This window comes from Thamnophis sirtalis, unplaced genomic scaffold (genome assembly GCF_051295495.1).
Source record: "Thamnophis sirtalis isolate CommonGarterSnake01/CBP01778 unplaced genomic scaffold, rThaSir2_p1.2 scaffold_1, whole genome shotgun sequence".
Taxonomy (NCBI): Eukaryota; Metazoa; Chordata; class Lepidosauria; order Squamata; family Natricidae; genus Thamnophis; species Thamnophis sirtalis.
In genome coordinates this window covers 98392171-98417015 of record NW_028261381.1, presented here as the reverse complement: position 1 = coordinate 98417015, position 24845 = coordinate 98392171, and the positions used below count along the sequence as shown (strand labels likewise).

General features: G+C 35.4%; 1 protein-coding gene across 1 annotated transcript in view; it reads right to left on the bottom strand.

Moving 5' to 3' along the window:
* Positions 1-24845, bottom strand: part of LDLRAD3 (low density lipoprotein receptor class A domain containing 3) — a 151038-nt gene that overhangs the window by 57923 nt on the left and 68270 nt on the right. The window contains exons 3-4 of the mRNA XM_014076013.2: positions 10523-10648; positions 5458-5592 (exon numbers count right to left, since the gene is read on the bottom strand). Coding sequence (XP_013931488.2) covers positions 5458-5592; positions 10523-10648 — 261 coding nt within the window. The remainder of the gene's footprint in view (positions 1-5457; positions 5593-10522; positions 10649-24845) is intronic.

The window sequence follows — 24845 nt, the reverse complement described above, 5'->3', positions numbered from 1 at the left end:
TTAAAATACAGCATATCAAAGACCTAAAATTCTGTTTTTTAATATGTAAAAAGGTAAAAGTGTCTCTGCAATGCCAGCAGTGTCTGAAAATGATTCTATGGTCATGTGGCCAGCATGACATCACATCGCAGCACAGAGTCTACAGCGCAACACGCAACCTTCCCACTGAAGTGATGCCTATTTATCTACTTGCATGTTTACATACTGATGAACTGCTAGCTTGGCATGAACGGAGGCAAGTGACAGGAGCTCACTCCATCATGTGGTGGTAGGACTCAAACTGCTGGACCTTCTCTAGCATCTATTAAGGCACTGAGCCCCTATGGCTCTCTTTTAATGTGCAGGAACAATAAAATATTTGAATTATCCTGCTTTGAGTGACTTTTGCATATAACTTAGCTCTGTACACTTCTATATTTCATATAAGTGGCAATATGAAAGAAAATCTCTCTCCCTAACCTATGGTAGCCCTCAACTTACAATCATAATGGAATCTAGACTTTCCATTGTAAATCATTACTGACCTAATTTTATGACTTTTTTCAAGCAATCATAAAGCAAATACATTGGTTGTTAAGTGAACACAGTGGTCATTAAGCAAATTCATTCTCTCCTATGGGTGTTTTTTGCCAGAAATCAACAAAAAACATTGTAATTTGCAGTCATGTGACTAGGGAACACTGCAACTAGCTATAAAGCTAAAGCCACCATCAGAACAATGGAATAGGATCATGATTAACTTTTTGGAGAGCCCATTATAACTTAAACCAGTCATTAAATGAGGATTACCTTTGCATTTGTCCACGTAGAAAAGATATTCTGAAGAAAATATTCTGATTGGTATTCCTCAGTAAAAATGAAAATAAAGCCAGTCTTACCCTTTGAATTGTTTATGCTGATTTTTTCTGTTTTTTTGCTTCCAACTGTTTAGTAATTATTAATCCATTAGAGGACTTTTATCCATTATGTTATTATATTTTGATAAAGAATAAGATGGGCAGTAGCAAGGGAAGGAGGGAAGGAACCGGTATTTAATGGCCAAGATTTAGGATAAAAAAAGGCTTTAATCGATATGATTTTTTATTTCATCTCTGTTATGATCAAGCATTAAATACAGAGCATGGTCACAAACAATGAACCCATAAGTGATAGGAGAGAAGAATATTTAAGATGCAAAGCACAATGAGGGTATCAGAGATATGAAATTTCCAGTGCATTTGTGAAACCGGATTAGAAATGAAAGCAGAACGACTTACCTAAGCAAATAAGATGCATATCACTTGGTGGCTCTTTATAAAGTCTTATCTGATTTATTTTTTCTATTAGTAGGAGCCCAGACAACTACTGGTTCAAATGCCATCATACTGTATATCTTTTAATGGATCATTTATCTCTTCTACCTTATGGAATTGAAACTTTGTTATAAACAGAAGATTGACAATGGAGATTAGAGTACCAGTCTCAATAGAATGGGTTTAAAAGCCCAACAAAATTTCAGAAAAAAATTGAGTAGAAGAATGAGAAGCTAATCAAGAGGAAAATGCATAGTAACAGAACATGTAAACCAAAAATTAATGAGGCTTGAAGATCAACAATACTACTCTTAAACCAATAACTTCTTTATTGTGATATTGCCAAGCTTCAGCAGACTGCAAGCATCAGTCAGTAAAGAAACATGCAAGGCAACAATAAAATTAAAATTAGTTTACAGTAGCAAAAAGAATGAAGAGGTTTTTTTACAAACATTTATATATAGAATCCCACCATAAAAAGTTAAAATAGCATCTTGTTTTAGTGTTTATCTGAAGCAGATTTTAAAATAATCTATATATGGCAAATGCCCAAGAAATCAGGATGTAGTTATAGAATTCATCGTAAGATTAAGGAAACAGTTTGAAAACATAGTGTGGGATTCTTGGGAAGACAAAGCGAATCCCAAGAGTGATGTGGAATGCAAAAATATTTTAAAGATAAAACTGGATTTGAAAAAAAGGAAGTGAAAAATAGAAATGTAAAATAGTTTAACTTATCTCCCAGTTATGACACCAACTATAATGACTCTTTCTAAACAAAATCATCTGTAGGATATAATAGTGGGGCTTTTTGGAATGTTATTATCTAAATACTGTATGTCCAAAAGTAATAAAAATATGCATTATTAATAAAAGGCAATATAACATCTACTTCTGGTAGAGTTCTGAGCTGTGATATATTCTTCTGAAAAGAATATTTTGTTTTAGGCAGGATGATAGAAGAGATTAGAAAGGATGTTGTTAATGTATTAGAATAAAATAAATAAAATAAATATGAGAAAAGTGACATTGAAATGGTATCAGTTTAAGTAACTGTCATTAGTCTATTCTTGCAGCAAAGTAGCAATAACTGAAGGACTCCATAGGGAAAGAAACTGGTCTTTCCATAGCATCTTACTGATTTTAAGCCATTTATTGTTAATAATTCCTAGAAAATCTAATCATAATAGACTGTATTCATAATACAATGGTACAAACCACAAATAGAAACCTAAATGCCTACATTAATTGAATGTTCTGTGTTCTGTGTTCTGTGTGCGTGGCTTGGTGGGCATGGCATAGCTTTGTGGGCATGACAGGGGAAGGATACTGTAAAAATCTCAATTCACACCCCACTCCAAGGGAAGGTTACTACAAAATCCCCATTCTCTCCTGATCAGCTGGTACTCGGGAAGCAGAGAATAGATGGGGGCGGGGCCAGTCAGAGGTGGTATGTACCGATTTTCCGAAATACTCAAAATTTCCACTACCAGTTCTCCAGAAATGGTCAAAACCTGCTGAACACTACTTCTGGTGAGGGGGGTGGTACTTTCAAAATACTCATGAAATTATTTTTGCAAGGCTATAATAGTTATCATTTTTCTACATTTAGCACTGATTACTATATTGAAAACTACTTTAAAAATATAAGCAAAGCAATTGTACTTTCCGACATTGTCTTCTATAGTTTCTCTCCATTCTGACAACGAGCAGAACCAACCTGCTCCACATCCCATCCATTAAACAATGTTATCTGATGGGACCTAGGAAATATGCTTTCTTTTTTGCAGCATCTGGTTTCTGGAACAACATCATCACAGAGATTGATTTGTCCCCACCATGACCTTGTTTAAGAGCTCTTTAAAACATGGTTCATTGCCTAGGTTTGGTGTTATAGTTAGCATTGGACCCCTTACAATTAAAGTGGTTCTTGTTAGATATTGTTGGAAGATTTTATCTCAGTGCTTCTTGCTCTTTTGTCTGTATATTTAATTGTTTTAATAGTGTATACCATCTAGCATCACATACCAGACAGCCTAAATAAACAAAGGGCTTGGGATAGTATTTAATGTATTTAATTTATCCTTTAGTCCTTTATTCTTATATCCTTTATTTTTAATAAAGGAGCCATGGTGGCACAGTCATTAGAATGCAGTACTGCAGGCTAACTCACTGCTCACTGCCAGCAGTTCAATCCTGACTGGCTCAAGGTTGACTCAGTCTTCCTACCTTCTGAGGTTGGTAAAATCAGGATCCAGATTGTTGTGGGCAATATGCTGACTCTGTAAACCGCTTATAGAGGATTGTAAAGCACTATAAAGCAATATATAAGTCTAAGTGCTATTGTTATTTCAATAACTTGTCAGAATGATAAATATTTATTTAATTGTTTAATGAGTTCTGAGTAACTTTCCTTCTTATCATTGCCCTTACTGTATCAACCGTTGTCTATCAATTTTTCTATATATATAATCATACGATTGTCTATATAAATGGATGTTACATAAATCACTTGACCTGTATCTTTCAACTGGAAAAAGGTTAGACTAGCTAAAAGTCTTTTTTTTAATCCTGTGATACATAAAAGCAAAATTCTAGGCCATGAAGTTCAAGATCTTAAACTAGGTCTTCATTAAATTAAAAATACTCTTGTTACAAGATTGTTCTAAAATGCCTAGAGATTGCTGTCTGCAATAAAAGATAGGCAGCAGTTATTTTTAAGAATGATAGAGAAGAATCCATATAAATCTGGGCATTTCTGTATGCTTGTGTGAAAAATTAATAAGACTGCATTTTGTACTCTCCCTCCAAATCCATCATTTCCCATTTTCTCATTTCTTTTTCAATATGATTGGCCTATTGCTGATACAACTGTACAGTAAATATGAAATCCCTAGTTCTTTCTAGGCATTTTCCAATCACACAAAGTTTCTGAGCTAACAATTTCTATAACCATGAATGCTGACCAACTCTGGCATACTTGATGTTATTGTTTGAAACTGGAACATTTTGTAAACTCCTTACGTGTAGCACTTAGGAAACTACTAAAATGCTACAAAAATATCCAGCACTATACTATATTACTTCTACAAAACAAGATATTCTATTATTCCTTTAAGTATTGCTAGGATAGGAAGAATGTCCATTTATTTATTTATTTATTTATTTATTTATTTATTTATTTATTTATTTATTTATTTATTTATTATTTATTATTTATTATTTATTATTTATTATTTATTATTTATTATTTATTATTTATTTATTTATTTATTTATTTATTTATTTATTTATTTATTTATTTATTTATTTATTTATTTATTTATTTATTTATTTATTTATTTATTTATTTATTTATTTATTTATTTATTTATAGAATTGATATGCTACTCATCCTAACTTCAATTCTTGTAGTCCTTAACACAGTGATGGTTAACCTTTTGGGCGCAAAGTGCCCAAACTGGAAGGTTCATGTGTGCTCATGCACGCATGCACCAGAGCACTGGAAACCTGATGACCAGCTGGCCGGTGCGCATGCACACCTCAGAAACCCAATGACCAGCTGGCTGAGCTGAGACAATGGTGTGCATGCCCACAGAGAGCGCTCTGTGTGCCACCTCTGTCACTCATGCCACAGGTTCGCCATCACTGCCTTAACAGCTACAGTTGTTATCATTTTCAAAAAGTGTATATATTTTACTTTAAAAAAGGGATGCATAAAACCCACTGACCCCAAAATGTAATAATCATAACCAAAAATTATATGAAGTTGTCTTTTTCCTCTCCGAAGCAGTCACCCCATACTTTACCACATGGGTTTCCAACCTTTTGGCTTGCCTAGGCTACAAGAGGAATTTTATTGGGCCACATGTAAATATATATACTATAGTTAATGTACATAAATCACAGAATGTTAAAAGTTTATGATCTTGTGGGGCTGCATGTGCCCTGTGGGATGCACACACCCACTTTAGAAATTAAATTAAAAATAACGCAAAGATGTACAAGACTCCCTTGTTTAGAAACTTCTTAATACTACTTGTATAATACAAAAAAGACTTCACACAATAAAAGCCAAATCCCTCCCTCCTCCCCACCAATGGCACAATGTTAATTAAGAACAGGCACCTCAGTGTGAAAACCATGTTTTCAATTCCATACTTACCATGAGAGTTTCCGCAGCTTTCTTCATCGCTGTTGTCCTGGCAGTTATTTTGGTTGTCACACATAAAGCTTTTATCAATGCACAGGCCATTCCTACAGTGAAATCGGTCAGTAGAACACAGCAAAGGATTTGCTGCTGTGGAAACAAAAGCATATTTTATTCAAACTTGCAATATCGCTTTGATAGACATTATTCCCAAGAGCACTTCCATTCCATCTGTGCTTTAAATTTTTAACTGAGAGTCTTTTCTTTCCTCTGAACACTGTACTGAGCCCAGTTTAGAAGCAGATGAATTGTGAGAGGGACAGTTTAATTTGGCTCGTGTATTAGTGAATCAAAGATAGAAAATTTATAAAGGATTTATAAAGGATTTGGCCAATGAAATATTTTTCTGAAAAGACAGAAAGGTAATTTGACTGAAAGCAAACTCATACTTAACCCTAAATTTAAGCACAGCTTCTAGTGCTATTGTATTAGTGGAACTCTAAGCCAGAAAGAATAATAAACTTAAGAGCATAGCATAAATTCCTTGTTTTGACCTCTGGAAAGTGACACAGAAGTTAAGAAAACACTGAACAAAGTGCATACACAAATAAGGATGTGTAAGAGTATAAAAGGAGGAAGATGCTGAAGGCGCAGGTGCTATTTGACATTAACAGCACACCTCCTCCTTTCTTGCACATGATTCAAACAGAAATTATTTTACAAACCTTGATGTAGAAATGTGTCAGTGAGTTGAATGTGTAAATGATGTGCGATGCTAAATCTGTAACCTCTAGAAATGAATGTCTTAAGTTGTATTAGATCGTGATTTAGTAAAAGGAAAGGTTCTTTTTGTCTCTAAAAATGATTTAAAAATAAATGCTATGGTTATAAGACTTCAGAAAGACGAATGCCTCCAAGGAAGAACTGTATGGTGATATGCTTCAAAAATCCAAGGCATGTTTGATAACTATTAAACCAAAGTCTTAGCTAAAACAGGCATATATAAATTGAATTTTAAATATAGAATAATCTCCTACTGAAGAACGGGAAATTATGCGCTGATTTCAACCATATGTGGAGAACTACATATTATATTCTTCTGTACTACTTTAGGTCTGCTTTAAAACAGTCTAAAGGCTGAATTTCTACTAGCATTTTCTTTTGTATATAGGCACATATGCATTCATACAACTTTCTTCTAGGATGAGAGCATTTCAGCTGTTCAAGGGCTACAAAGATGTGGGTATGTGCATACCTTCAAGTCAGTCTTGACTCCTAGTGACAGCCTCAATAAGTCCCTCACTTTCTTGGCAAGATTTTGGGGGGGAAATTACTTGTCTCCTTTCTAGGTTGAGAAGGTATGATTGGCCCAAAGACAGCCAGTCTCTAGGCTCTCAATTTCTAGGCTGATATCTTAGCAACTACACCAAACTGCCCTTCCAGAAAGATATGTACAACAGTGGTGAACAGCCACTGTTCTCTTCTACTCGCTCTTGATCTCAACAAAGAGCCACTTTCCAAGCTGACAATAGTTATCTGTAGTAGGGATCCTAATTCTACATATGATTGCTTCCATATTGAATATAACCAATATTTTAAATGTTGTTCTGCAATGACTCTTTTTGTGACTAAACTATATCATTTGTTTGTCAAACAAACAGTAACAAGCAACATAAAGTGCCTCCTTTAACAGCCTTCAAATTTTCTACAGTTTTAGGATTGTTAAGAGATGCAGCCTGATTCTAAAGCAAGACATCTTGGTCTTATAGAAGCATTCAGAGATTGACTTTGACTCATAGAAAAGTATATCACATTTTTTAATATGGAAAGAAATGAGATGGAAAATTGTTTTCTGTTGTTATCCTCTCTGTCATTATTATATGTCAAATGCATCAAATTATTTCAAGTTTCAGGAGAATTGAATTTTCCATCATACAATTATTGTACTTAGGAAACTGACACTTCATGCAGACACCATCAGACAAAAACTCAGTGGTGCTATTCAACCGGCTCTATTTGATTCAGGTGAACCGGTAATGGTGGGGGTGGGAGGCTCCGCCCATCCACCTAGAAGTCATTATGTCCCATTTTTGATGCTCTGCGCATGCGTGGAAGGTCCTGTGCTAACATTTGCGAACCGGTAGCAAAGGTAAGTTGATTTCACCCTTGAAAAATCTGTTTTACTACTCAATTTGTTTTTTGGGAGGTAAAACATCCACTTGCAGTAATTTTTATTGTTACCTATATTCTAATATTGCAAGTACAATAAAACTTCAATGTAGTAGGAAGAGGTCTGAAGATTTGTCAAACCCCAGGTTTCTGTCTTCACCATTTTTTTCCTTTCTCTTCTGGGAACTTCTGTCATGAGCAGTTCCAACTTAGAGGACTTTGAGGAGTCCATTCTGGATTAGCCTGAAGGAGCTCAAGAGAATTAAAGCACCTGAGTTTGATTCACCTGGAAGGTTTCAGAAACAACTGTGCCTATTGTCAGAAGACACCTATTTTTAAAGCATGCCACATGTAATGAGAACAAATTAATGGTATTTGGCATGTCTCTTTGCACTCCCAGTTTTGCTTAGTTTCACCAACATGGGATGTATTTAAGATCCACTGATAGTATGATTTCCCTCATTGGCGGGAATTGCTCACCCATCCTAAAATCTTGATATTTATGTTCCTGAAACTGTCACCTTGAATCTGGGCAAACTGATGACAGAGTATTGTGGACCATGGCCTAACTATGATTCCACACTTGATACTCACTTTGGTGTGGAAACTGTTTACAGGTAAACTTCCATGTGATTGTCACTGCTGGGCAGGTGGATTACAAATAAAATAATGCAATGAAATGAAATGGTAGAATGATATATGTAAGGAACTATTATTGAGGATAGCAAAGTGTTTCAAATTCCAGAGGATTTAAACTCACATTGCCAATTATGCTGTCAGGACATTTGCTCTGCTCAAAAGGGCCTGCTTTAATCCTACTGGAAACATTTTAAGATTGAAATAACTCGCCTTGCTCCTTTTTCTGTTTATTTTACAGAAACAGGCACAGTATTGTTAGTCTTCTATAGTTATCAGGTTACACAGATCACTTTTACATCAGATCAAATTTACATCATCCTATTCTTCTGTCTCTCTTATAAACCTAACTCATAAACTCATCAAGCTTTACTCAGCAGCATACAAAGTTCACCATATACTGATTGTCAGTTAAGCAGGTGTGACTCATGCCGAACGATTACATTGCTGTCTCTAGTTGTCAGTTTTGTACCTGATATTGCTCAACTTAATTTTATTTTTCCTTAGATAGTATATTATCTCACTATATTTTACTCATCTCCTGAATTTTAACTAATAATTAATTTTAGTTAACTTATGGTTTTTCTTAGTTATTAATTTTATGACAGCTTTATAACTTTTACCTTACCACTTCAATTCAGTAATCACTGTCCTTACAAATTGTAAGCAAATGAACTTCAATGTTGTCATTACTGGTTCCACAAAGTCTTGGTTTTTAATTAATTGTATTTGTTAACCATACAGCATTTACCAGTGACAGCATAAAAATAAACCAGATATACAAGTAATAATAATGTTGCACCAAAAATATAGATGTATGGAAGAATGTTCATGAATCAAAGCAACTGAAGCTAAAAGTTATTGGAAAAAGGTTTTAGGAATACAAATGAAGGAAATATGTTTTCTGACCCTTCAAAAATATATTCTATAATATGGGGGCTGCTATGGTAATATTGCTGATACAAGACAGAACAATGAACATATTATATTATATTGTATTGTTTAGTTCAAAATGAGGACACTTTGAACTCAGAACACTACCAGAATGGTCAGAACACTCTTACCATATTTAGAACAACCGTCTTGAAGTTGAAATGACTTATGAAATGTTTCACACATCCACTAAAAATTACTGCAGGTCTTGGTTCCTCTTGTTAACTTACCAAAAAAGGATCTCATCTATCAAATATTCTTTTAAAGTAGCAACTCTGCGCTCTCTTCTAGCAAGAGATTGTATCCCCAAAATATTAAATGCGACTAAATCACAGTCAAACCCTCTGCCTTTTTTCCCCTTGCAGCTGCAACGCACAATTATTTAGGTCACAGCATTATGAGATCTATTCAACCACCTGCAAAAAAAAATAACTTTTATAGCTAGCTGCAGGAAAGAACATAGCGCTGGAAGTTTTTCTTTTGTAACTTCCTCCTTATCAGAAAATGAGAGAAGGCGATAGCTAAAAAATTCATGATAGTATGCTAACCTCAGCTTAAGAATTCATCGGAACTGGAGAGCTAACAGCTGGAAGCCTTGTTTTCTGTATCAGTTCCCCATTACATAACAGGTGTTTCATGTTTACATCAGTTTTCCTAATTCTGGTTACCATGTTTATTACATACAGAGCTTCCACAAAAGAGATTTCATACTTTTCTTGGAATTTACCAATAGCAATAGCACTTAGGTTTATATACTGCTTCATAGTGCTTTTACAGCCCTCTCTAAGTGGTTTACAGAGTCAGCAAATTGCCCCCAACAATCTGGGTCCTCGTTTTAACCACCTCAGAAGTATGGAAGGTTGAGTCAACCTTGAGCCTGGTGAGATACAATCTACCAAACTGCAGTTAGCAGTCAGCTGAAGTTGCCTGCAATACTCCACTTTAATTACTGCGCCACCTTGGCTCACTAACATTTAGATGCAAATGTTGTGTAAAATGGTTTTCATTTTGCTGGATTCCTCCTAGAGTAGTATAGTAGATGACAAGCTGGACTTGGATAGGGAAGAGGGAGATAAGATTCAAATCTTTTCTTCAAGTTTACTGGGTTCCCAGCCCAATTTACCTAACAGGACTATTTCTGTGGGATAAAAATAGGAGAACTCCTCTCCCTTCAACCCTACTGACATCACAAAAGATGGAATGTAAGTGAAATTAATCAAGCAAGTCTTCCAATGGATAGTTTTCAATATTTATCAAGTTTTGTGCAATATTTCTTTTAGATATACCTTTTAGGCAATGGTACAAATGATGCAACTTGCTCATTTAAGTAATAGATACTTACTACAATTTTCTTCATCACTACCATCAGGACAATCCTCAAAACCATTGCATCGAAAACGGCCAATGATGCAATGAATTCCACTGGAACATGGGAAGAAGGTGGACCCACATTTAGATCTTGCTTTTGCTGGGGAAGAAGAAGTGAAATTTTTATGATTATAAAACAAAGCTGTCAAAAATAGTCACAAACATCTCAGATTTGTCTACTTGACAAAGCTCAATAGAAATGTTTTACAACCTGGCCAAGAGTTTGATGTAATCTTTATTTCTGCTTGGTTGACCGGTGATGTAGTTCTGAAAACAATTGTCATTGTGGAGTCTTTGGTGCTCTCTGAACTTGGTTGTTTGCTTGCAGACATTTCATTACCCAATTAAATATCATCATCAGTGCAAGTGAGTGTGGGACTTGCTCCCCATTGATATTCAGTAGCTTGGTCTGGTGGTGTTGGTCAAGTAGTTCCTTGATTAGGATATTGATTTCTGCCTGTTTTTTGTCTGCTGCTTGTTAGACATGTGTCCTGGTCTTTTTGTTTTCTTCTTAATATTTCTGTTGTCTCTTGAAAGGGTGTACATATGGTTTATCTTTATGTACTTATTGATGGCTGATTTATTAACCAATTATCAGCTGATAGTTGATTAGATTGTTGGCAACTGAATGCCAAGTTTATAGGAAGTTCCTAAAATTTTTGGATTTAGTTTGATTTAGAATGCTCACAGTGTCTAGTTATCCCATACTCAATAGCATTGATGATGTTACCTAATTGGGTAATGAAACATCTGCAAGCAAGCAACTGTAAGAATGTTGTATCTTATTATTTAAGACCTTACAAAATTTTCAGTTCATAGAAATTAAGCATTCATGCATTACTAGCATTAATATATGAACTAGTTATTAGCAGGCCATACGCATTCTGATATCCATACTTGGTACTGTTTTCTAGAGGTATGAGGAGAAGCCAACCTTTTTGTGAATTACACAGCTAAAAGAAGATCCTCTGGCAATTGTGTAGGAATCTTTGCCTGCTCTATACCTCAAGAAAAACTGGATCTTTGTAACTTTATGCCCAAGTCAGGGGAGAAAAAACCTCTGGCCATTCAAATTTCCAATGCCTGCCTTTCTGTCATATGGGAAATTGTGTGTGAGAGAGAGGGGGGATGAAGGGAGGGAAAGAATGTTTAATAAATCCCATTTCTATATAGCCATAAACACACTTAAATTTTGTTCATTTTGCTTTTGCATGCAAAACAATATTTACAATTCTTCATTGCAACATTCATTTTCTATGATATTTTTAGACTTCTGATTAACAGTAGTAATTCAAAGATAAAATTTGCACAGACCAATTCACAAATCAAGGCACATTAATGAATCACTATAAACAATGTATCTTTCCTGAAATATGAATTCTCTAAAAAAACAATATGCTAATATTTTATTGCTTGTTATCATTCCATGGTGTTTCAAACTCATATATTTCTCTAAGCTTCTGAACTGAGATTTATTTTGCAGAGCTTTTAGTTTCTTTGACTGGGTCTTTTTAGCATAAACTCACTATTAGATATTAATCTACTTAGATAAGTTGGATGTAATTTAAAAATTGAGATTTCCATTGTAAGTACACAAAGGTTAGAAATTGGTTATGCACATATTTAAACTCTCCAAAGCCATAATCAGAGAGCCAATTTGCAGCTATGGCACTGAATACTGCAAAAGATCCAGAGTGTAGTACACTGGTAAATGGTTTTCTCATGCCAATGATGCCCAAGGTAATGAATATTTTAGGAGTGACTCCATTTCATACACCAATACCTCCATTTAACCCATCCCTATGGGATTCTATAAAATTAATGACAGTGATTTTATAATTTTATGAGCCCTCAGAACTTAACATCCAGTATCAAACCATCACTTTGCAATGCTAAACTCACTCATGGTATTATAATTTTAAACATGATCATGTCCTCAGATAAGAGGTTTTAGGATAGAATTGTACTGAAGATTTTAAATTCCTTATCTGTCCAAACACTCATCCATTCAAATTTGTATTTATTGGGCATGGCCTTTGCCCAGCACTCTATTCAATGATAATGACACTTGTATATTTTTATATACAAGTGACATTATGTACACAAGTGAAGCTGAAAATTTTCTTTAGGTTAGGGGGGAGGCTAAGTATTTTTTTGCTAAATCAAGTTTAGGGTACACAGTGGTTTTATCTGTTTTGGCATTCACGATAGTTTTAGCAGAGCCAGGGAGAATTTAGTAATCATAAAAGATTACCAAATAACAAAAGTTGTTCTGCTCTGCAAAATAATACTGAATTGTATATGAACAAGTAGTTCATTATATAAAAGATGTTATAAAGCAGAAACCAGAGCAACTTTTAGATTATGACAACAAAATGAAGAAACTAAAATCCAAAACCAAAAATAAGTAGTACAATTCCTTTATAGAAAACACTTACTATACATGCATTAGCTGAGGCTTACAGCATCAAACAAATATCAAGTAAGTGCCACTAAATATTAAGGAATGTATCAAAATTTAGGGAAGAGGGTTCCAAGGATATTTATTTATTTATTTATTATTAAAATTTATATGCCGCCCAATCCTGAAGGACTCCGGGCGGCTTACAAAGAAGGAAGAGAAGAAAAAAAATAAAAGATAGTTTAAAACACAACACATGCATTCGTTATAATCGGGGCTGGACCTCAACAATGAGGTCAACAGCCCCAGGCCTGCCGGAACAGCCAGGTTTTAACAGCTTTTCTGAAGGCCATGAGAGTGGGTGAGGTCTGGATCTCTGGGGGTAGCTGATTCCAAAGGGCCGGAGCAGCCACAGAGAAGGCTCTCCTCTGGGGACCCGCCAGCCGACACTGTCTGGCTGACGGCATCTGAGGGAGGCCCAATCTGTGGGATCTTACCGGCCGCTGGGAGGTATGTGGCAGTAGGCGGTCTCGCAGGTATGCTGGCCCTAAGCCATGTAGAGCTTTAAAGGTAATAACCAACACCTTGAATTGCAACCAGAGACCAATTGGTAGCCAGTGCAGCTCGCGGAGGATAGGTGTAACGTGGGCGTACTTCGGTACACCCAATATCACTCACACAGCCGCATTCTGGACTAGCTGCAGTCTCCGAACGCTTTTCAAGGGTAGCCCCATGTAGAGCGTGTTGCAATAATAGCTTTAAAGAGACAGAAAATAAGCTATCAACATGGTACTACTGTGTTTCTGTACTACTGGCCTTATTTTCAGGGAGGTCTTTTTATTTTTGAGGTGCAGGAGGCAGCAAGCGTGGTCACCTCATAGCTGCTGCTGTGTTGCAATATTTTGAGGAGGGCTTATTTTGGGGGAAGGGCTTATTTTCAGGTGAGGGCTTAGCCGAGGTGGTGCAGTAGTTAGGGTGCAGTACTGCAGGCCACTTCAGCTGACTGTTATCTGCAGTTCAGCGGTTCTAATCTCACCGGCTCAAGGTTGACTCAGCCTTCCATCCTTCCGAGGTGGGTGAAATGAGGACCCAGACTGTGGGGGTGATATGCTGACTCTGTAAACCGCTTATAAAGGGCTGAAAGCCCTATGAAACGGTATATATGTCTAACTGCTATTGCTATTACCATTTTAGCCCATGCACTCAACAGTCCAATTGGGCTTATTATCGGGAGAGGTCTTATTTTTGTGGAAACAGAGTAGTAGTGAAAAATCCTTAAAGAAAACACATTTAAAAGCTTCTTCCAAATGATAAGAAAATAGAATTATGAATAAGAACATGTCTGTTACATTGAGCTTTGCTGCAGTCTTACTGTGTATGTATTTGTGTTTGTGTATGTGTGTTTCTAGACATTGACTCTTAGTGTAAGCAGGGTTTTAAACAAATCATTGTTGCAAAAGCCGACAAACCTTCCAAGGCTCTATTCATACATTAACCCTCTTCTTAATAGGTTCATTTCTCAACTATGGAATTCAAACATAAATCTCTCCTTGGAGCTATCCATCCTATTTTCCAGAAACAACTAAAGTACATATGCAAAGCAATATTGGGAAGAGAAAGTTTATTTTTATTAGATTATTATAAATCTCAGGAGCAATAAATATATTTGCTGCTTGCTTCAGAAAAAGGGAGCAGGATTTCACACTTCATGGGATAAATTATTTATACATGAGTAAGTTTGTAAGAAAAAAGTAAGGGATAAAGGTGTAGAGACAGGAACCATAAGTTTTTACACTAGGATAAATCTTTATGTTAAAAATGGCTGAGTTGAACCCTTTTGCCCTTATTTATTTCTGTGGTTGGATATTCTATATTTTTATCTTTAATAGGAAAACTAATTTTAAAATGTCATCGTGAGTATTCTGTTGAGTCAACCAATTCCTAAATAAGGCATCAGTATTTTCAATGTCAACATGTTCAGCCAATATCTGTAGAAGACTGACAAGGAAATTGTTAGAATGTTCCCATTTTCCAATGGATGGTCTAGTAAAGTAACAAATAATAAATTACTAAAGTGATTGACTAAAGCAATGTATCAGTATTCTCCATATTCTCTGTATCAGTTATAGTGTTCTCATTCAACTCAATTCAACATTAACATGACATCATCAGATGGTTTCGAAATATATTTTTTTTAAGTTCTTGGTAGACCATCAAATCCAATAATGTTCTAAGGCGGCATTCCCCTATATGAACCCCTACAGCCTTGAACTTCAGAATCTATACCTCAAATACCGTATCTAGAGGTTGGAGAAAAGTTGCTTTGGTAGGCATTTTGGATTGGAATCATCATCAGTCACAGCCAACACAGGAAGTCATTGTGGGTTTATAATTGTAAACATTTTGAAGGCCTAAGGCTGTCTGTATTTGACAAGGATTGAGATACATGACAGCTATACTTATATGACTAGTACATTTATGTCTATGCACTAGCAGATTTATAACACAAGGCCAGAAACCATTAGGAGAAAGGAACAATAAAAGCATTTCAGGGGTGGGTTGCTGCTGGTTTGCTTCACCAGATGGGTGGTGCGCATGTGTACACAGTTACCTGTGAATTGTTCTGCTCATGCGCAGAACATGAAAAAATGACTGAAAAACAAGCCGGCAATGGTAGCGGAGACCAGGGAACCAGTTCGGGCACATTGTTACTGGTTTGGCGACCCAGTACCAATTTCCACCAGCAGTTCGCCTGAACCGCCATGAACTGGTAGCAATCCACCTCTGAAGAATTTATAACAAAGTGATACTGTACTATCATTTACTGTCTTAACATATCATATACTAAGGGAATAAAGAGAAAGACTAGTTCAAATACTATTATTATTTAATGCATTTTAATTCTATTTTCTAATAAAAAGCATATTAATTATAAGCAAACTATAAATAATTTAATAATATATTTAAAACAACATACATACAACACAACACACAGGAAAAAAAGAGAGGACAAGAAAAACCAAAGGGGGGAAAAATGCATTTTACATAAAAATAGAGAAAGCCTGTAAAAAAGTATAGATTAACAGGAAAGCCCTAAAAAAAATGCTATTTGTTAATTCAGATATCATGCTCTTCAACCATAGCTACTCCATGGCTTGGACTGCTTTTTCATAAGTAGAAAGCTTCAATTGTCACTTCTTTTTTTACTATCAGCTGTTTCTGGGTGATTATGATTTCTAAGTGAAATATCAGAACAATAATATACACACCCCACATATTTCAACAGTAATTAAAAGAACACTAATGTGGCAGCTGAAACTTTTAAAGAATTGCAAATGCTATTTTAACTCCAGATCCATTAAATCTAGGAGAGATGGAGATTATAACTTCTTTGGAATTGTTTGAAACTCTCTTGCATTACATAAAATATTATACCACTTCTGAATTTCAATCATTAAAAGCTACGATTGTTACAATTATTCTAAGGCAGGCATCCCCAACCTGTGAGCCACAGCATATTGGCCACCGGACAGCATGAATAGCTGGCCAGTGTATGCGCATATGCACTGGGCCACTCATTCAAGTGTTGCTGCAAGCATCACAGGCACAAATGGCCCACTTGCATGGGCTCTTGCAACCCCATTCTCACAAGTATTGTGGGTGCTCGCGGCCCGCTTGCCCGGGCACTCACCCCACTCGCATGAGGAACAGTTGTTCACAGATGTACATATGTGCCTGCCCCCCCCGCAAAACTATCCTCTTTTCCCCCCCTCCCCAGGCTGCCAACTCTATTCTAAGATGCCTTATATAGGAGCATGCTGAAGTTAAAATAAACAAAAAGGGATTAATCAGGTGAAGGGCAACTATAAAAAATATTTTACTTATTAAATTTATAGAGGTGCACATAATTCCTTACTGCACCTTGTATTCATACACATATATGAATATAGATCAATGTTAAGGAAAGTCAGTATTTACTGGCATTTATGGGGGGGGGAAATCATACGTGGGATGTTTTCATTATTGTTAGAGTGGTACAAATTGCAGATTAAATCTGTTTAATAAATTGATTTTGGTACTAATCAATACAAAAGCCTATTGAAGTCAAATTTCTGATATACTTTTTTTACAGTTATCCCAATCAGCAGGATCATCTGAATAGAAAGAAAGTATGGTTTATTTTTATACATGGAATCATTTTTGCATGCAAGCTCATCCCATATTTGGAGCTTTATGAATTTTAAAATATAGTTGTAGCCTTTCAAATGGAGGTGCATGTTTGCTAGAATGAGTAACTTAAATCCTAAAGTTTTTTTTTTTTTAAAGCAACTAACCAATCAGAAACTCATGTTCCCTCACCTGGGTTTTTATTTAGAATAATGAACAGAATAAACATGGTTAGTTGCATTTCAAAATATATCAGTGATATAGTAATCATGATTAATAAATCTTTTAAGCTTCTTGTCCTGGTATGCAGAAATTAGTGATTCAGAAAAATATTTTAAATCGCAGTTGCTTTCTTTGAATAAGGAAATGGATTTTGATAGGATGCAGATTAAAATACTAGAAAATAGCAACAGCAATAGCAATAGCAGTTAGACTTATATACCGCTTCAGAGGGCTTTCAGCCCTCTCTAAGCAGTTTACAATGTGGGCATACTGCCCCCAACAATCTGGGTCCTCATTTTACCCACCTCGGAAGGATGAAAGGCTGAGTCAACCCTGAGCCGGTGAGATTTGAACAGCCGAACTGCAGAACTGCAGTCAGCTGAAGTAGCCTGCAGTGCTGCATTTAACCACTGCGCCACCTCGGCTCTCATCCCTTGGTAACGTTTTATTAACTTTATCTTTATTAATTGGATTAAATATGGCATTCAAAATTATTGCATTTACATTGAAAATTGGATGTTCCAAATCTGCATCTTTGAACTTATTTAATTAAACAGAGAAAAGGCATATCAATATTATTTTGCATGGGGAAAGTTTAATATTCAATTTTATTTATTTCTAAATAGATATTTTGCCATGTTTGTGTTGCTTTTTTGGTGTTTGTTACATTAAGAGAGAAAACAGGAAGAAAAAAAGGGAAGGGCACTTCATCACAGATGAATGTTAGGAAATACAGAGAACAGCATTTGAAATCTTGCTTTCTTCACCCAGTAGACAATAAAACCATTTTTAAAATCATGAACAAATTATTCAATATACTGATGAAACAATCTTTTCTACCGGTGATTTATTTTGTGTGTACTTATGCAAGTTATGTCCTGTTTGGCAACATTTCCTCATAATAAGTTGTTTTCCTTCTAATATATGAACATTACATCGTTAACTTGGTGTACAATGAAACCTATTATTACATTTCAGTTCAAATAAAAGAAATCTTTATTTTTAAAATTATACTTTTACACATAGTTTTCCAGCAACAAGCTATTAAAATGTAAGGCTCCTTTCAAGTGCATCTCTTAATACAATTATTATAAGTTTATTTGAAAAAAATGTGTTCACCTAAAAATCAAGAGTCTTAAGCTAAAAGAATCCATCATTCTTGTTAAATAGTACAAATGTTCTGGGTATTTTATTCTCCAAAATATATTAGTAAATCTATCAGTTTCATAAGATACGTATTAAGAGCAAACATTGAGTGAGAAATAATCACTGGAAGACAATTACTTTGTACTATTAACCATTTCCTCAACCAAATGCCCTCCAGATCATTGGATATCAACTCCCATAACCTCAAAGGTAATATTGGCTGAAATAATGGAAGCTGAATTCAAAATATATAGAGAATACCAAACTAGAAAGCAAACCAGTACATCAAAATATGGCCTGAGGTTATACCTCCTTAAGTACCAAACAAAACAAGGGTAGGCTCCATTATAAGCATCACTCTTAACTGGAAAGATAACTAATGCCTTGACGGATCACAGCTTAATTAAATTTTATATATTTGGCAACAGCCATTTGCAGAATAATTTTGATATCCAAGTTGCAGCTCTGCTGGCTGGAGAATTCTGGGAGTTGAAGTCCACAAGTCTTAAAGTTGCCAAGTTTGGGAACCACTGGGGTAGCAGAATATTTCTTATTGTTTTTTCTATATGGCTGTCCAAAACTAATTCCAGCAACGTTACTGAAATTATTTACTGGAACCCAACATTTGCTGTTGATAAATAATTCCTGCCAAATCAGCATAAGAGTCTTGATACACTATATTGCCAAAAGTATTCACTCACCTGCCTTTACTCGCATATGAACTTACTGTAAGTGACATCCCATCCCTAATCCATAGGGTTCAATATGACGTCGGTCCACCCTTTGCAGCCATAACAGCTTCAACTCTTCTGGGAAGGTTGTCCACAAGGTTTAGGAGTGTGTTTATGGGAATTTTTCCAGAAGCACATTTGTGAGGTCACACACTGATGTTGGCGGGTTTATGTGGCCTACCACTTCATGGCTGAATTGTTGTCGTTCCCAAACACTTCCACATTCTTCTAATACAGCTGGCAGTTGACTGGAATATTTAGGAGCGAGGAAATTTCACGACTGGATTTGTTGCACAGGTGGCATCCTATCACAGTTCCACGCTGGAATTCACTGAGCTCCTGAGAGCGACCCATTCTTTCACAAATGTTTGTAAAAACAGTCTGCATGCCTAGGTACTTGATTTTATACATCTGTGGCCATGAAAGTGTTTGGAACACCTGATTCTGATTATTTGGATGGGTGAACAAATACTTTTGGCAATATAGTGTATATCTTGGTCCTTCAGATACTTATGATCTAGGTACTGTAAAGCATCTTACAATAAACTTGTCTTTTAGACTATATGGAACCAGGCAGACAGTTTTGTTGGCAACAGGATGAGAATGATCTGTTAATGCCTTCTTCTATGATGGTTTTTAAAAAAAAATAATACTCCCCAGTCTAGCATATAACCTAGTACTTTGGTAGTTTTCCTTTCCAACCAAAGTACTGCCATTTACCAAAATTCTGTAAGATCTACTAATTTAAATATATTTCATAATATTAAACATCAGGACAATTCCTATGAAAAAGACATCCATTTTGTTTTGTACATTTATTCAGAGATCAGCAAATAAATAAGAAAACAAGTAAGCCTCTTAAAACATTGGTTATGCATAAATTGGCAGCAAAACAATAATGGTTGCCTAGTTTTTTGTAACTCATATATATAGCATCTTTTTCTAGTTTAACTTTTCTACAACTTCAATATTATGAATCTGTGACTAGCAAGAATCAATGTTCTAAAATATGCCACATAAATGAACTGGCAATAGGATAATTAAAATTCAAAATAGAAGTCATAACAGTTTTTACAGACAAACTGTTGCATATTCAATATGCAAATACCAGCTGCGACCTGATTGGTTGGTCGTTTTGACAGTTGGTCTGAGTGCTAGTATAAATACCCTGACAGTTGCAGGGAACGTTTGAATCGCTTGTCACCTGTGTTATAATAAAGATCTGACTTGCACATGGCTCCTGCGTGTCAATTCCCTCACAACAACAACCCACACGTTTACAATACAAACAAAAGCAGCTTAAAAAGGTCTATGATTCTGACTAAAGATATCTTTTCTGTGGGTCCCATAATTTCCCCCTACACTGTATATATTCATGTATAAGTTTATTCATAAATAAGCTGATACTCAGATTTTTAACCAAAATACCATGAATAATGGGCCATCTGCAAATAATCCAATCCTCAAAATTTTAGTTATGTTTTGATTTTCACAATTGGCTTATCTGAAGATGGCACATTTTCCATCCTATTTTGGTTCAAAACATGAAGGTCTACATATATGCAGATGGCCTTATATGTGAATATCCACTGAATATATAGTACATTTAAAAAGATGAGAGAAAAATCTAACATATAAGCTTGTAGATAAGCCGGCCCCATTTAGGGAATGTCTTTTGGCATTAAAAAACTTCTCGGGTTATCTGTGAGTATATATGGTAAATTAAAATCGGATACACAAAAAAGCATTTTTTGAAGGATTAAATTTTAATACGTTTCTATAGCATCTAGTAAAGGGACCTGTAATTGGTAATATGTGACTTGACTTTAAGAAATATATCATCAGGGTTGTTTGGAGCTGAATATAGATTATTTTTCTGCAATAGTGAAGAAGCTAGTTTAGAATCTTCCCTTTCGAATAGAGTAAAAATGATGGAAAGATTTAAACAGCCTTTTGACTCTGCCATTTTTTCCCCCACACATTCAGTGCTTTCTGAAGCTTCTAGGGGTTAAAAAAATGAGCAAAGGGAAAAATATAAATGATTGCATGTCATGTCTGGTTTAGCCCTAAGCTTCACATCTGTTTCTATCTCCTTAACTCTGCTAAAAACAGATGTCTGTTAACTTCAAACATTCCACCCTAATAGCACAAGTAGTTTAAACAAGAGCTGGGAAATTTTTTTGAGCCAACTGAAAAACCATCCACTCTTTGCCATACTGTTAGCATATCCCATTACAGAATTTGGCCTCTTGTCTGTAAAGAAATCATATTGTAAGTGGTGTTATGGTCAAATGATCCAGATAGCAGCTCTGTCTCTGCAGAGACACATTAAGGGTTGGAATTTGAAAATTTTCACCTATTAATTTGATTTTCAAAGACAATATGGGTGAACTAAATATGGTAATTTTGACTTGGAGAGTTTGCCCCTAAATGAGAAACTTTTTATTTTTGGTATAATCATTGAGAAGGAATTATAACTGAATTGATAAAAATTTCATGAAAGCAGAAATTCAAGACAATTTCAAGTATGATTCAAGGACTATTCTGATACGTCCTTTTTTATTAAATCGAAAGAACTGTCTCATGACTCAAAAAGAGTGTATAGGTAGATCCAACATCCCAACACAACACTCCTGTTCACACTACTAACAATCCTAGGTGCTTGCCTGTCTTCTAATTCTCTCTCTCTTTCTCCCTCTCCCTCCCTCCCTCCCTCCCTCTCTCTCTCTCTCACACACACACAAACACACACAAAATCAGTAATATATTTATGTTAGCAGGTTTACGTGGCTTTTAAAATGAGAACTAAAAAATTCCAATGTGAAGTGAATTTCTGTTGCTTATTTCTCACAAATGCCCAAGCTGACTGAAATTCCAAAAGTTACAGTTCCCAACACATCTGGAAGAGAATCAGGTTAAAAATGCTTTATTTACAATAGCTTTCTCTAAATGATGGTTGTAGCCCTTTGTTTATAGTTGCAGTTTTTCTTCTCTCACAAGATTTTTTTGTTCTTTTTCTTCACAGCTTCTGTGACCACATTAACATGTGTTCTCTCTCTCTCTCTCTCTCTCTTTCTCTTGCGTGCCCTGCCCCCTGTGCATACATGTGTGACCTCCCCATGCTCCCCCTGCCCCCTGCGCATGCAACCCTGAGCCCCATTTTGGGTCTAGTAGACTTCCCTGAAGCCTCCTGGGATCAAAAACAGGGTGCGCCACACACCCTGCCCTGGCACATGCGCACATGCCTCCCATATGTGCCCTGCCCCTGCGTGGCAAAGACACAAAAATCAGCTGGCTGGCGGGAGGTGTGTGTGCATGCCACCTGTGGCATGCGTGCCATAGGTTCGCCATCACGGCTGTAGGCTTACCATTTTATCTGGGAAGCAAAAAACAAAATTTAAAAATGAACTAAATTTATAGGTTGATAAGAGTAAAGTCTGAAATTACTTCATTCTGTTAATTATTTCCCTGTTGACAGTGTCACAATATCACATTAGTGTTATTAAACAGGGAATAGGAAAGAAAAATTACTGTCTTTAAGTGTTAACATTTTTAGTTTTCATGCTTATATATGTTTTAAAGTTTGCCTGGGGCTCAAAATTCAGTGCAAAAAGACAGGTTTTTTGGGGGGGGGAACCCAGTTCTTTTATGACTTATTATGAATTCATCTATATGTAGCAGAAACACAATCAGCTTCCAAAGGCTGCAGTATCTAAGAGAATCATTGCAAATTGCATAGTCCAGTGCTTGTCAATTAACAGGAAACTGGAAACAGTTTTCTTAGCGTTTGTTCTTGCTAAAGAGAGTCAATCAAGTCTATCTTACTGTCACTTATCTAAAAATAGATGTATTAATGCATGTCAACGGTATATCTTTATTTTAAACTATTTATAAGATTTTCTAGAAGCTTATATCTCAGACTAATTAAATTCAATTAGTTCGCTAATAATAACTTTCTCGCTAGCAAATCCCATACCCGCTCAGAAAAGCAAAACAAAGAGAACAAGCATTTTTTTTAAGATTCCTGAAATATTTTTCAAATTTTAATTTTATGACCCTACAACCTCAAAATGAGAAAGTTTTGTGAAGAAAATAATTTTGTTGATCAATGATGGTGTATGTTAAATGTTTTTTCTATTAGTATTATTTACAATAATCCATAAAATCTGGAGAAAATTCATGGGACACAGCTAAAAGACTCACTTTGTATCTTAAAAAGTAGTTATGGAGTACATACTTTATAATTAACTTCAAAATCAATTTTATATATCACTATAAAAAGATCAACATTTTGTACTTTATGAACCTGATTAAGATGTCTGACTAGGACATGCTTTTTAGGAATCTTCAATATATTTCCATCAGTTATTTGTTTGTTTACTACCACTATTTTTATAAAGATTTTCTATAAAGTATTAAGTCTAAATATATAAATCCAACATTCACACAAGAGGATGGCACTTATAGTTAGTAGTACTTGTGGTGGTGCTACCATATTTATTTTTGTGATTTCTAATCCTGACAATTACACATAAACAGCATAATTCAAGATATTCAGTCTATGGCAATTAATAAAACCAATGCTGAAAAATCCCTTAATAACTTCTGTAATCATTTATTAACAATTTTTCATTGATAACTTTGAATTTATCACCTGGTAAAATATTCTTTCAGAAACTAAATTAAAAACAAAAATATGAAATAGTCATCAAAGATGCAGTACACTGGTCAAAACCAGCTATTCTTGTCTTCAAAATAAATATTCTCTCTAAGATACATTTAATTTCCATGTGAAAAAAATTCCACACTATTTTTTACAAATTTGTTTTTTAAAGAACTGTTCTACAGAAACAAGCAAAATTGTAGTTGTTTTCATAACATTTGAAAAATATGATTTGATTTCAAAAAGCTCCAGTAACATACTACTTTTCTTGTTGCTAGCTTATAATTATTATTAGGGTTCATCGCACAATCAGCCAGATGTTTAAACTGAATTTGACATTGTTATCTACCCTATCAACTACTTCCCAATTATGAGATAGGCAGGTGTTGCTTAATCTTGTTAAAGGTATCACTGCAAGACTAAAGTTGCAGCAAAAGTTTGAAAAATTGGGCACAACTCACTTAACAACCAATTAACAACAGATTTCAGAAGAAAGTGTGGATTGTCTCTGTTGATTAGATGCACAGTTTATCAAAAGTCTTGGTTACTGCTTGGAATAAATACTGCTTGACACAGAGGCATGGGCATGGAGTGGGGGGTGGGTTTGAATAGCCAGCATGGTGTGAGCCTATAGGGATGGAAGAGCATAGATGGGTGAGAGAGACTTACCCCACAACTTGCAAGTTGCAACCTTCCCCCATTAAGTTTCCAGGGAAGCAGACAGGGAAAGTAACAAAGGAGAATAATGTGATCAGAGGCACTACAACCAGTTGTGTGAACCAATTGCCAAGCATGCAGAACAGTCACATGGCCATGTAGTAAAAGTACAAGCAGAACTCCAAGGATCAGTTATAACCACTATTCATTCAGCACTGTTGTAACTTTTAACAGTCACTAAGTGAATGGTGGTAAGTTAAGGACTGCCTGTATTAGTCAGCCTACAATACTGGATTCTTAAGAGGCAGGC